Source organism: Mirounga leonina, unplaced genomic scaffold (genome assembly GCF_011800145.1).
Source record: "Mirounga leonina isolate KUSES-001 unplaced genomic scaffold, KU_Mleo_1.0 Mir_127, whole genome shotgun sequence".
NCBI classification, from domain to species: domain Eukaryota; kingdom Metazoa; phylum Chordata; class Mammalia; order Carnivora; family Phocidae; genus Mirounga; species Mirounga leonina.
Genome location: NW_023270316.1, coordinates 12,228,173 through 12,242,967, shown reverse-complemented (window position 1 = coordinate 12,242,967; position 14,795 = coordinate 12,228,173). Strand labels below are relative to the sequence as shown.

The following is a 14,795-nucleotide window of genomic DNA, read 5'->3' as shown; positions in this document are numbered from 1 at the left end:
TAAAAGGATTATTCACCATGACCAAGTGGGATTTATTCCTGGGCTGCAAGGTTGGTTCAACATCTACAAATCAATCAATGTGATAGAATACATTAATAAAAGAAAGAACAAGAACTATATGATCCTCTCAATAGACGCAGAAAAAGCATTTGACAAAGTACAGCATCCTTTCTTGATTAAAACTCTTCACAGTGTAGGGATAAAGGGTACATAACCTCAATATCATAAAAGCCATCTATGAAAAACCCACAGCGAATATCATTCTCAATGGGGAAAAACTGAGAGCTTTCCCCCTAAGGTCAGGAACACGGCAGGGATGTCCACTATCACCACTGCTATTCAACATAGTACTAGAAGTCCTAGCCACAGCAATCAGACAACAAAAAGAAATCAAAGGCATCCGAATTGGCAAAGAAGTCAAACTCTCACTCTTTGCAGATAGTATGATATTTTATGCGGACAACCCAAAAGACTCCACCCCAAAATTGCTAGAACTCATGCAGGAATTCAGTAAAGTAGCAGGATATAAAATCAATGCACAGAAATCAGCTGCATTTCTATACACCAACAATAAGACAGAAGAAAGAGAAATTAAGGAGTCAATCCCATTTACAATTGCAGCCAAAACCATAAGATACCTAGGAATAAATCTAACCAAAGAGGCAAAGAATCTGTACTCAGAAAACTATAAAATACTTGTGAAAGAAACTGAGGAAGACACAAAGAAATGGAAAAACGTTCCATGATCATGGATTGGAAGAACAAATATTGTGAAGATGTCAATGCTATCTAGAGCAATCTACACATTCAATGCAATCCCTATCAAAATACCATCAACTTTTTTCAAAGAAATGGAACAAATAATCCTAAAATTTGTATGGAACCAGAAAAGACCCTGAATATCACTTCTCGGCCTTTTGGCTAAGATCAAGTGCAGAAAAGACCCCAAATAGCCAGAGGAATGTTGAAAAAGAAAAGCAAAGCCAGTGGCATCACAATTCCGGACTTCAAGCTCTATTACAAAGCTGTCATCATCAAGACAGTATGGTACTGGCACAAAAACAGACACATAGATCAAAGGAACAGAATAGAGAGCCCAGAAATGGACCCTCAACTCTATGGTCAACTCATCTTTGACAAAGCAGGAAAGATGTCCAATGGAAAAAAGACAGTCTCTTCAACAAATGGTGTTGGGAAAATTGGACAGCCACATGCAGAAGAATGAAACTGGACCATTTCCTTACACAACACACAAAAATAGACTCAAAATGGATGAAAGACCTAAATGTGAGACAGGAGTCCATCAAAATCCTAGAGGAGAACACAGGCAGCAACCTCTTTGACCTCAGCCTCAGCAACTTCTTCCTAGAAATATCACCAAAGGCAAGGGAAGCAAAGGCAAAAATGAACTATTGGAACTTCATCAAGATAAAAAGCTTTTGCACAGCAAAGGAAACAGTCAACAAAACCAAAAGACAACCGACAGAATGGGAGAAGATATTTACAAATGACATATCAGAGAAAGGGCTAGTATCCAAAATCTATAAAGAACTTATCAAACTCAACACCCAAAAAAACAAATAATCCAATCAAGAAATGGGCAGAAGACATGAACAGACATTTTTCCAAAGAAGACATCCAAATGGCCAACAGACACATGAAAAAGTGCTCAACATCGCTCGGCATGAGGGAAATCCAAATCAAAACTTCAATGAGATACCACCTCACAGTAGTCAGAATGGCTAAAATTAAGAAGTCAGGAAATGACAGATGTTGGTGAGGATGCGGAGAAAGGGGAACCCTCCTACACTGTTGGTGGGAACGCAAGCTGGTGCAGCCACTCTGGAAAACAGTATGGAGGTTCCTCAAAAAGTTGAAAATAGAGCTACCATACAACCCAGCAATTGCACTACTGTGTATTTACCCCAAAGATACAAATGTAGTGATCCAATAAAAAAAAAACAAATGTAGTGATCTGAAGGGGTACGTGCACCCCAATGTTTATAGCAGCAATGTCCATAATAGCCAAACTATGGAAAGAGCCAAGATGTCCATCAACAGATGAATGGATAAAGAAGATATGGTATATATATATACACCATGGAATATTATGCAGCCATCAAAAAACCCCCAAAAAACAAAAAACAAAAAACCGAAATCTTGCCATTTGCAACGACGTGGATGGAACTAGAGGGTATTATGCTAAGCGAAATAAGTCAATCAGAGAAAGACATGTATCATATGATATCACTGATATGAGGAATTCTTAATCTCAGGAAACAAACTGAGGTTTGCTGGAGTGGTGGAGGATGGGAGGGATGGGGTGGCTGGGTGGATAGACATTGGGGAGGGTATGTGCTATGGTCAGTGCTGTGAATTGTGCTAAGACTGATGAATCACAAACCTGTACCTCTGAAACAAATAATAAATTATATGTTAAAAAAAAAAAAGAAGATAGTAGGAAGGGAAAAATGAAGGGGGAAAATCAGAGGGGGAGAGAACCATGAGAGGACTCTGAGAAACAAACTGAGGGTTCTAGAGGGGAGGGGGTTGGGGGGATGGGTTAGCCTGGTGATAGGTATTAAAGAGGGCTCGTACTGAATGGAGCACTGGGTGTTATATGCAAACAATGAATCATGGAACACTACATCAAAAACTAATGATGTAAGGTATGGTGATTAACATAATAAAATAAAATTTTTAAAAAATGACACTGAAAAAAATAAGTAAATAAATGGAAGCCTGACTTCTAACTAAGGCTGACTGGCTTCAGAGCCCAGACTCTTCAACTATTAGACAAGGGAAAAAAATAGGTAAAGAATATGAACAGGCAAGTCAGAGAGGAAGAAATCCAAATATATGAAAATCGGAAAATCTCACTACTAAGCGGCAAAACACAAATGAAAGCTTTGAAATACCATTTTCACTCCCCTGGTGAGGACATAGAAAAATGGGAATGTGAGCTGTTACAACCTTTTGGGAAGCAACCTGGCAATATTTAAAGCATTAAAAACACAATAACCTCTGACCCAGAGGTCCCACTTTGAGGAACATCCCTATTGAAATAAGAACACAAGTATTTAAGCTTATAAATATCTCATGTTGTGGGGTGCCTGGGTGGCTCAGTCGCTTAAGTGTCTGACTTTAGCTCAGGTCATGATCTCAGGGTCCTGGGATGGAGCCCTGCATTGCGCTCCCTGCCCAGTGGGGAATCTGCTTGCTCCTCTCCCCTAACCCCTCCCCCAGCTCATGCTCTCTCTCTCAAATAAATAAATAAAATCTTTAAAAAAATGTCATGTTGTTTATTATGCAGTTTATAGCAGCTAAAAAGGGAAAATAACCCAAAATGTTCATGAATATGAAGGTGGTAAGTAAAGTGCACAATATCCACATTTAGAATATTACATAGCTATGAAAAATGAGTAAAGTAGACCTTTATGGCCCCAGAGGAACATCTCTACAAGATATTTTTAAGTGACAGAACAAGTTTCAGAGTAATGTATATACCATGAGCATATTTTTTTAAAAAACTAAAAACACTCTATATGTATGTGTGTTTCCATGAGCAATCAGTCTGATGCAAGAGGAATTATAACAGGTTAATAACACTGGTGCTCTCAGGGATGTGGGGATGGAGCATGAAGGGAAAAGATTAACTCTATACACCTTTGGGTATTTTTACTTACCATAGCAATCACATTTATTTTTACTTAAATTTTAGTAAAGACAATGAAATAAATTCCTTTAATGAGTACTTTCACAATCTAAGGGCCCACAAAATATAGCCGTAAAAAAACATTATCCCACAGTCTACACTGTTCAGGGCTTCTTGAAGTGACAGAAACCAGCTCTGGTCTTAAAATAATCCGTGGTCAGTTCAATGTTGTGGAGGTAGGAAGAACTGGACTGGCTTTTCCCCAAACCCTGTTGCTGCTGTCCTGCTCACAACCCATCTAATTACTTTGGGTTCAGGAGAAAGGAAAACATGAAGAAAATGGACAATGACAGAGCCATTTTCTATGAAAATTGATACTTGTTCAGAAGTCAAAGAGAATGACTCATCTAAAACAAAGGCTATTCCCCTCACTCCTGTGAACCTTAAGTTTAACCACTAACAACCCACCCCGACAATGTTTTCTTCCTTGCCTAAGAAGCAGTTATGGGGGCACCTGGGTGGCTTAGTTGGTTAAGCATCCAACTCTTGATTTCAGCTCAGGTCACGATCTCAGGGTCATGAGATCGAGCCCCTTGTCGGACTCCATACTCAGCGCAGAGTCTGCTTGTCCCTCTCCCTCTACTTCCTGCCCCCACTCACACACACACTCTCTCTCTCAAATAAATACATAAATAAAATCTTAAAAAAAAAAGAAGAAGCAATTATGGACCATACATTCAAGGGGTTTCCAGAAGGACTGCCATAGGCTGGCATACTTCTGTGTCTTAAATTTATCTCTGAGCAAGCAAAACAATTAAAATCCAATGACCATGGCCAGCAGCATCTTATTTTGAGGATGAGTTATCAGAAAAACATTGTGTTAACTGTTGGCTCATTTAAACAGAATGGGTTGGAACAAGAAGACTTAGCAAATTCCTTTGAGGCCAGAAGGTATACTTAAAGAGCTGTCATGATCTGTTTCTACTACTTCCAAGATATCTAACTCCCCAGGGCCATTATCTCTTCCTCGGAGTCACAAAGCAATAATAAAGCATATAGAATAAGGAGGCCCGGGGCGCTTAGGTGGCTCAGTCAGTTAAGCATCCGACTCTTAGTTTCAGCTCAAGTCACGGTCTCAGGGTTGTTAGATGGAGCCCAGTGTCGGGCTGCATGCTTAGCGCAGTCTGCTTGAAGATTCTCTCCCTCTGTCCCTCCCCCCCTTCGCACTTTCCCTCGTTCTCTAAATCAATCTTTTTTAAAAATTATAAAGAAAAAAAAAAAAAAAAGAAGAAGGAGGCCCAAGAGATGGAACGCCTGTTGACTTCACAAGCACAGTGCCAGCCAATTCCCTTGTGTCATAATAATACAATGACATAGTTTTCGGGATTAGGATACAGGGAAGGAAGCATCTATTACAGACTTGGCTTAAAAAAGTCAGAAAAGATTATCTGTGAAACTGTCCAGCTGCCTGACCCTCCTGCAACCTCAGTGAGACTATAAAGTTTGAGACCTAGTACTCCATATCTTGCGTTCAACCACGGAAGACTGACCTTGGAAGGTAAGTTCACTCGCTAAAAAGAAATTATCAGGTAACTGAACATGAGCAATTTCGCATTAACAGGAAACAATGCTTTTCTTTCAGAGCCACATGGGGAAGTCAAGGTAAGGTGAGTTGCTGTTCTTTGAGTACCAAAATAGCACAAAAAGAGAAAAGCTCTGAAGGAAAATATACGGTGGGAGCATGAGGGTTTTCTTCATACTATCCTTACACAAGGAGGTGGTATATACGTGCCAATGACACCTAAGATAAACAACCACAGAAAGAAATTACTAAATAAATAGCAATTGGGTTTACAACCTGATTACATTACCCCTTGACTTTATAGGGAAGAAACCAATTAACTAACTTCACGGTTTGTGTATTTAATAATAATGTTGATAAGACTAGGTGCTCTACACATGCTGTTATATTTACAACAAACATGTATTTAGTTCCATATTAGACAACAGGAGGAAAAGAACAGGCTTCAGGGTAGACACAGTGTGTCCTCAATAAGAAAACAATAAAGATGTTCAGTACTAACAGTACAAGCAACACAAGGGCCAAGAATATACAACATATTCTGAAAACCTAAGCCCGTATCGCCCTTGCCATACTGTCAAGGGCCCCTCCACTATATTCCAAAATGAGACATCAGTTATTTTTGTACTAAAACAACTTCCTGTCACTCATATCCTGTTTGTTCTGTCTCAGTCACAGTGGAAGACAAAAGCCGGGGCAACAGGATGAATGAAGCAGAAAGAGGAGCTGAGCAGAGAGGAACCTGCCATTAACTCACATGGCCAATGCCCCCTGCCTGCCTCCCCTGCTCCAGTCCTTTCTCTGCAACTTATTTCAACTGTGGCCTCATCTCCCAATGGACCCTTCCTTACCCCTCCAGCCCTGGTGCTGACCTCTTCACCTCTTCACCTCTTCATCCCCTGATTAAACTCCCCTCTCTTGCACAGGTGTGCACACAGGCTCTCCTTCCCCTCCCCTCCCCGCTCAATGTCAACTTCAGATTCTGCAACTCTGGAACCATTCCTCCTAAGATCAAGAGGACCAGTTATTAATCGGTCCCCACCCTAAAACACTGGAGAGGGTTATAAACTAGGCTACAATCGCCCTTGTGCTGGGGGCCCTGCGTTGTGAAGGGCTGAGAGCCCAGCACAGTCAGGCTGGGGTTCCACCACCTGCCCCCCAACACCACTGAGCAGGCCCACACAAGCATCCCAAGTGGGGCAGCAGCATGTGGACTGCGCGACGGCACATCCTCATTCTCTTTATTCTTTTGCTTTCTCCCTTTGAAAAATTACTTGCTGCCCTTTTTCTACCTTCTTAAATAAAAATATTTTTAACATACTTAAGAGCTAGGAGGAAAAATAACAACAGTGAAGCCCTTTATAATGCCTTATAATGCTTCCTTTTTGGGGCTTTGACCACGACCACAGTAAGAAATACATTTATGTCACAACCCAATACATATACACATACCACATTATGTGCATTTTTACAAATAGTATCTATCATTGGGCTACCTGGCTGGCTCAGCTGCTAGAGCATGCGACTCTTGATCTTGGGGTCGTGAGTTCAAGCCCTACGTTGGGCACAGAGATTACTTAATAAAAAAAATTTTTTTAATAATATGTCATTATTAAGGGGCAGTGTAGTTAATATTCTAAATTCAGTTCTATTCCATTTATATTTTAAAAATATATCTGGGGCACATAATGTTGAGCTAAGGAAGCCTGACATACTATATAATTCTACTAATAAGAAGGCCTAGAACAGTCACAACTAATCTACAATGATAGAGATAAAAGCAATGGGGTAGCAGCTGGGAGTGGAGTACAAGACAGTCGGCTGAGGTGCTAGAAATGTTCTATGTGTTGGTCTGGGTGGTGGTTATGCAGATGCACAAATGTGAAATCCACTGAGCTATACAATTAGTGCTCCGTGTAAGTTCTATTTCAATAAAAAATAAAAAATAAAACAAAACAGAATAAACAGTAAGAAATGGGGGCTGAAACCAATTAAACTGATTTAACCAACCGATTCCGCTAACTTGGTGATTATGCACAGTTTGAAAATAGCTCTGTGTTTAGAGCTATTTTCAAAATGTGTTTAGAGCTTTTTTCAATATTTATATTACATATAAAAAAAAATATATATATATATAAAACTTCTCTATATATTTTATCTCATATATACTTTAAAAACTTTCCTAGGTCCTAGGATTGAGAAATACTGAATTATTATGCTGGCCAGGCCCAGGTAGGCAGTGAGAGAAGAAAGGAGGGCACAATTCCTGTATGTCTTCATGGGGATAAAAAAAAGTATAGATTTTTAATCAATTAACATTAGATTCAAATAATACAAGTCTTCTCCTAGGTGTCCACTGTGTTCACCCAGTAAGTGTAGGAAGTTACTTCTCAAATCCTGGATTGCACTGCGTATGTTAGCTACTTCATTAATAAAACAAGTTCAAACACGTTGCTTTGAGAAATTAGGAACCCCCAAACATCCAGAAACAAAAAAGCAAATCTCAATGCAAAATATGATACACAGAAATTCACAACACAAAAACACACACAAGCCAAAACCCTTCCCAGCTTAGTAGGAGGTTACAATGGTGGCACTAAAATTAGCTTTAATAGGCAGGTGCTAAAAAGATACTGTGGTAACAGTCAAGTCTTAAAGAAAAACAATACTCTCAAGTCCTAGCCAGGGAGGGAGATTTTATATTTTAGAACAGCCATGTTGTCTTAAAGTAAAGGTCAATGCTGAATGCTAGTCTATTTATAATCGTATATAGATAAGCCATGTTTTCTATTACAGTGTTTAAGATGTGGGTGTGTAGGGTCTCTGTTACATTGTATTCACAATGAAAAAGAATAGAATGGCAATAACAGAGCAAGAATATAAATGGTCAGAGAAAACAAAGATATTTCTCTCACTTAAAAGAGAATCATTCATAGATGCATACAAGTAGACAAATACAAGGATATTCACTGTAGCATTGTTTGTAATAGAAAAAATTGGAAATAGCAGAACAGCTAAAATAAAATGCTTACATGGTGCAACAAAGGGGATGAACTAGATCTATATACCAGCTTGGATGATCTCAAACACAAGGCTGAATTAAAAAGCAAGTATAGAGTAATATGTTAGCATTTATATAACATTTTTAAACATATAAAACACAACCATATATATCATTATGATAGGTACATTGGTAAAGATATAGCAATAAAATGGAAGTAATCCCAGAAAACTCATAATAGTGACTGTCAGCAGTTGAGGTTGCGGGGGAGGAAGGCAGCGGAGGAAGGATGGTGTTTAAAAAGAACTTCAACCACAACTGATGTTTTAGTTCTTTAAAAAACATGGGAGCTAAAAGGACAATACAGTAACAGCGCTGAATCTGGGTCGTGGGAATACGGACAGCTGTTTTTATCTTCTTTGTGCTTTTCAGTAACTTTTACGTTTCTCAAAATTATTAAAAACAGATATAACTTTTTTCCCCCCACTCAGAGTGACCCAGGCGCAATTTATAAAACCCAGGCAACCCCTCTTTGGGTTAGTGGAAAGACTGCCACACACCATCCTCTTTGGAAGTGTGTCTATTGACTTGAAAAAGGGGAGTGTATGTGTGAATATAGTAAGTACCATGTTAACATGGGAACCCTTGGGCCACCTGGGTGGCTCAGTCGGTTAAGCGTCTGACTCTTAGTTTCAGCTCACATCATGATCTCAGGGTCGTGGGATCAAGCCCAGCGTCAGGCTCCTTGCTCAGTGCAGAGTCTACTTGAGATTCTCAGACTCTCCCTCACCCTCTGTCCCCTCCCCCTCCCCCGCTGCTTTCTCTCTCTAAAATAAATAAATAGGGGCGCCTGGGTGGCTTAGTCCGTTAAGCATCCGACTCTTGATTTGGCTTAGGTCATGATCTCAGGGTCATGGGATTGAGCCCGACATTAGGCTCCTTGCTCAGCACAGAATCTGCTTTAGATTCTCTCCCTCTGCCCCTCCCCCCACTCTTCCTCTCTCTCTAAAATAAATAAATAAAATCTTTAAAAAACAAAACAAAACATGGGAACCTTTATCTGTGCATTTTTGTTATTTCTTCGATACCCGTGATTTTGTATTAAATATTATGGAGGGGCAGGAACAAGGAATAATAAAAAGAGAATAATTTATAAGGCACTTTCTGGAAAACAGACTAAAATTTGACTCAGGTCAGTATTTAACCTCACCTCATATTCGGGTCAGAAAATAGAAGCGTAACCACAACATCTTTTTAACAATTTACTAACCACAACATCTTTTTAACAATTTACTACAATGTCCCAACTTTTACATCAACATGGAGGGGACTGGAAGAGATTATGGTAAGTGAAATAAGTCAAGCAGAGAAAGTCAATTATCATATGGTTTCACTTATTTGTGGAACATAAGGAATAACATGGAGGACATTAGGAGAAGGAAGGGAAAAATGGGGAGGGGGAATTGGAGGGAGAGATGAACCATGAGAGACTATGGACTCTGAGAAACAAACAGGGTCTTAAAGGGTAGGGGGGAGGGGGGATTGGTTAGCCCGGTGATGGGTATTAAGGAGGGCATGTACTGCATGGAGCACTGGGTGTTATACGAAAACAATGGATCGTGGATCACCACATCAAAGACCAATGATGTATTGTATGGTGACTAACGTAACATGATAAAACTAAAAAAAAAAAAAAAAATTACTACAATGTAACTGCTAATCATTTCAATAGATTCTATCCTGGACAGATTCAGGAAATGAGAAATATTTCAATACCATTCTACAAAAAGCAGAAGACTTAGGATGATATTACCTTAGCAAGTTCAGGCAGGTAGCTGTCTAAACCAGAACCAGAACCTTCCAATTTGCTTTGTTCATCATCTGAAATGGCAAAACAGGTCAAACAGATTACCTGAGTCACTTGTAATTGAATGTATTTTATTTAAATCAGGAAGGCCATTTCTCTTTTGTACCCTTGAACGCAGTGGCTTTCAACTCTAGATTTAAATCAGGAAGGCCATTTCTCTTTTGTACCCTTGAACGCAGTGGTTTTCAACTCTAGATGCCCATTAAAAACACCTCAGAGCTTTTTAAAAAAATACTGATGCCCCATGTTGAGAGTCAAACATTTAATAACTGATATACCATGAACACTGTCTAAAAAGAACCAATATTAGTTATGAGCACCAGCCCACATGGTCACATCCATCAGACCCACTAAAAGTCAGTCCTGCCAGGTCCCACCCCAGGCCAACTGACAAGGGACAAGGAAAGAGAATTCTTTTAAAAGTTCCTGGGAACATCTAAGGTACAGCCAGGGTTGAGAATCACGTGCCTAGGGCCTTGAAATAAAACATGAATTGTCAAAAACACAGCCAAATTTTTCCCACCAAATTAATGAGGAGGCTGCCTATCTTAACTTTGTCTTTAAAATTCTAAAGGATAAGATTAATGATAATAGTAATAACTATACTTAGTATTTTAAGTGCTGACTCTATGCCAGGTACTCAAGATACATAATCTTACTAAATCCTCCCATCAAACAGAAGTTCCATTTCATTCTCATTTCACAGATGGGTAAACCAAGGCTCAGAATATGGAAGTAGCTTGCTCAAGGTCTCAGAGCTGAAAAACGGTATTGCTGAAATTTGAACTCCGGTCTTCCTTTCTGCCCCCAAAGCTATGGTTCTTCCTATTACATGATTTCCTGATAAAAATGTTGTCAGGGTAGTAAATTCCAATGTGATAAAGCCTCTGCTGACAAGCCCTCTGTAGAGAGCTCACATCTGTCCCACTGCTCATGTACCTGTGCAATACATCCACTTTCCATGCCCTCTGACAAAATTAAAGACACCAACAAAGTATGCATGTACCTGGAGAAAGCTGGATCTACTTACCTTCATGAGAGTCTCCATTTCGCTTTTCTTGCATTGCAGCCTCAAAGTTGAGCTGTAGAATCTTATTTAGAATTGTGATCCACTCTTCCATTTCTGCTTCACTGTCTGCTGCCAAAAGGTAACTGCTTTTGTCTTGCATCTTGAGCTCAAAAGCAAACCGCCTGACTTTGTTGTTCTGAAATTGAAAAGGAGTAAAAGAGATACATTTTAAGAGAATTGGAATGGCCTTAAATTTTTTTCTCTTCATTATTTGCTGACGGGGTGCTCCCTCATTGGCATTTGGGGCAAGCTATTTAAAAATGCAAGCCCCTTTCCTGCAAACCCCCATCACTATCTACCTTCCCTGCTTTTACTGTCTCCATAATTTTCTCATTTGAGACATTATGCATTTTACATATCTATCTTGTTTGTTTTCTGTCTCCTCAAATGGAAGGAGAGCTCCTTAGGGCAGAGATTTCTTTTGTTCAGTGCTACATCTGTATTTCTGGAACACTGCCTGGCACACAATAGGCTCTTGAAAAAACATTTATTGAACGTGTGAAATTTCACTGAAAATTTTCAACTCCTCTAGCTCCTTCTTTTTTTATTTTAATGAAGTAGTGTATGGTGTCACATTTTAAAAAGCAAACCATAAAAAACAAAACAAAACCAAACCATTATCTATCAATATATTTGACTTCCTTTTCTGGAACTTTCCCATTATTTTTGAGTCCCCAAAGGTATTTCGATACCAGGTCTACAGCCTTCCCTCATGCCTCCAGTTTTTATACTTATGAAAGAATATCCAGCTCCAAGTACAAAAACAGTAGCCACATGCATTAAATGATGGAGGATGAACGTGCCCTAGATCAGGGTTTCTCAACCTTGGCACTGCTGACGTTCGGGACCAATAGTTGTGGGAGCTGTCCTATGCACTGCAGAATGTTTAGCAGCATCCCTGGCCTTACCCATGACATGCCAGGAGCATAACCCCAGGTGTAAAGATCAAAACATGTCTCCAGATAGTAACAAACCTCCACTGGTGAGCAAAATCCCCCCCCCACCCCCCCCACCAAGGGACAGAACTAGAAAGAAGTTTGGCTCTAAGGACTGTAGCATTAGATCCCTTGCATGCACAGATTGGGGACAACCTGTAGGGGGCAGAGTAGCCCTGGCCCACTAGATGCTAGCTGGTTAGCAGCAGTCCCCCAGGGCTCCTCAGCATAGGTGGCTGGGACGGGCTGACCCTCCCCAAGGCGTCTGCGTTCCTTGAAGCGTGCTTCTCAGACACACACAGGATGATGCCACACCAAGCAAGGCCAACAAACTCCCATGCACAGACTGCCCGCTGTAGGCACCTCCCTTCACCTCAGGGCAAGAATCAGACAGGAATCAAAAGGCTGGCTATGAAATGTGTTTTCTGTCCCACTCACAACTGTGAAAATAACAAGTTAAAAGTCGGGGAGACATTAGGCCTTGGTTCTGCGTTGTTTTTCTTTCTCAGCCTCAGCGTCCTGATCTGAAAATAAGTGTAATCAACTTCAAGGTCCGAAAATGCTTTTAGGCCTAAAGATTCTACACTGGATTTCTTTCAGGTCTATTTAAAAATTCCAGTTTATGCATTTCTTTGAACCCATAGCATTAATCAACTACTTTTTTGTTGTTGTTACAATGTCCAGAAACAATTTTAAAACACACACACACACACACAACTGTTGGCACTTAGCTTACAAACAAATCTGGTAAAAACAAATTACTTAACATTTTTGAAGCCTTGGTTACAATTCATTAAATGCTAAAAAACATCAGCCACATGGACAAAAAGAATATGAAGGAAGAGATGTCCCCTGAAGTCAGAAGCTAAAGTTATGAAGGCCACTGCAGAGACTGAGCTGGATGCGTAAGTCACCTAAAGGCTGTGACACAGGTGACCAAAGTCTCTTGTTTTGCTTTAAACTTCTTTTAAAAGTCAGTGCCAGAAGATTTAACTGAAAAGTAACTTAAAAGGTCTCTCAACTCAAGAATACAAATGAAATTCCTACTTGGAAATCCCACGCAAGAAGTTAATTCACTGTCGTTGACAATTCACTCTGGTAGTGCCTACTTTACACTGTGAATAAACTATTTTGATACAGTCTGGTTTCCACCATGGCTGCTTTCAGCTGAGGTGGAGTTCCTGGCCGAGAGTCACCCACAGGCCAATTAGCCGTTGATGCAAAGATAATTTTCAGTGAATGGTGCTATCGTCTTGATCTATGGCCCAAATATACTTTTGTATATTCCATCATTTTGAGGGGGGATATCCTGAGTAGTGTTTTGGGTTTTTTGTTTTTAAATTGGTTTCCAATAATTAAAAACACCAAGATTTAAGTAAAAAATTATATTTCTGCATTTCTTGGGGGGAAATAAAAAAACAGATCATCCGGAACTACCTTGAGCTGGTAGTTCTGTCCAGCAGCATCAGCCACAGCTGAGAGGCGCTGGCCCCATGAGACAGGACCATTTGTGCTCCTGTTTGTCATAGTTCTCACCATTCCCTCTTACTCTACACTCAGGCCTCTTCTTTTACTTAATTTTCCTGCTTGGCTCCTGCAGACATCTGAGTCTGGACCCCCAACTTCTATTGCTGGCCTGATGAAGTAAGAGAGTCTGGATTTACTCTCCCATCATAACTACTAGGAAACGGAACAAAATCCATGAAACAACTGTTTTCAGATATTTGACAACAGGTAGGGCAGGCCTGGGACCCTGATGGACGGGAAATAAATGAGGTGAGCCCTAGCAGCAACTCAGCACTCTGCTGGAGGTGGTATCCGGGTTGTGGCCCAGAAAGGGGAACCTGGACAGAGTCCTGCAGTCTCCCTGAGTTAATGAGACTGACCAGAGTTCAGGAAGACCAAGGTGGCTACAAAATACAGGACACAGTTTCCAGAATGAGAGCTCTCCCAGAGTTCGCAGCACGTAAGACAAGAGATCCAAATTTAGAAGCAGTGGGAGTCACACATTCATCACGTGTACATTTTCTATTTGTATGTTATGCCTTAACAAAAAAAGTTTACCAAAAAAATCAGAATGAAGACAAACTAACCTAAATTTCAGGTCACTAGAGGTGAAGAGAAGATGGAGAAGAACAGAGAATAAGAATAACATCAGACCCCCAAAAGAACATGAGCATCCAGAAGAAAATGGAGTGTCTTCAAATTCTAAGGTAAATTTCACCTTGGATTTCTACATACAGCCAAACTATCAATCAAATATGAATGCAAAACCGAAAGTATTTGCAGGTAAGTTAATGCTCAAGAAATTAACCACCCAGACATGATTTCTCAGGAAGCTACTTGGAGGATGTGCTCCTCCAAAACAAGGAAGTAAAGCAAGATTGAAGAAGACACAGGATCTTGGAAACAGGGAATCCAATGCAGGGAGGAAGGCAGAGAGTTTTCAGAATGACGACTATCCAGAGGCCAAGAAAGCAATTAGTCTAGGTTAGAGCAGGAGGGAGGGCTACAGGAGCTAAAATCCCACCTTCCATCATATAATGTCCACAACTGACAAATAAAAAGCAGCAGGCATGCCTTATCCAGCATTATGAAGGCACATCCCCAGAAAGAAGAGTGGAAAAAGTTGAAAGTGATCATTTCAGGGGAGTGAGGAGTGGGTGAGGTGGAGGTGTTGTAAGCA

At 40.2% G+C, this 14,795-nt stretch overlaps 1 protein-coding gene across 19 annotated transcripts in view; it reads right to left on the bottom strand.

Moving 5' to 3' along the window:
* Positions 1-14,795, bottom strand: part of DOCK9 (dedicator of cytokinesis 9) — a 325,732-nt gene that overhangs the window by 154,525 nt on the left and 156,412 nt on the right. For all 19 annotated transcript variants that reach the window (XM_035003134.1, XM_035003138.1, XM_035003141.1 and 16 more), the window contains exons 8-9: positions 11,136-11,310; positions 10,052-10,119 (exon numbers count right to left, since the gene is read on the bottom strand). In XM_035003134.1, coding sequence (XP_034859025.1) covers positions 10,052-10,119; positions 11,136-11,310 — 243 coding nt within the window. The remainder of the gene's footprint in view (positions 1-10,051; positions 10,120-11,135; positions 11,311-14,795) is intronic.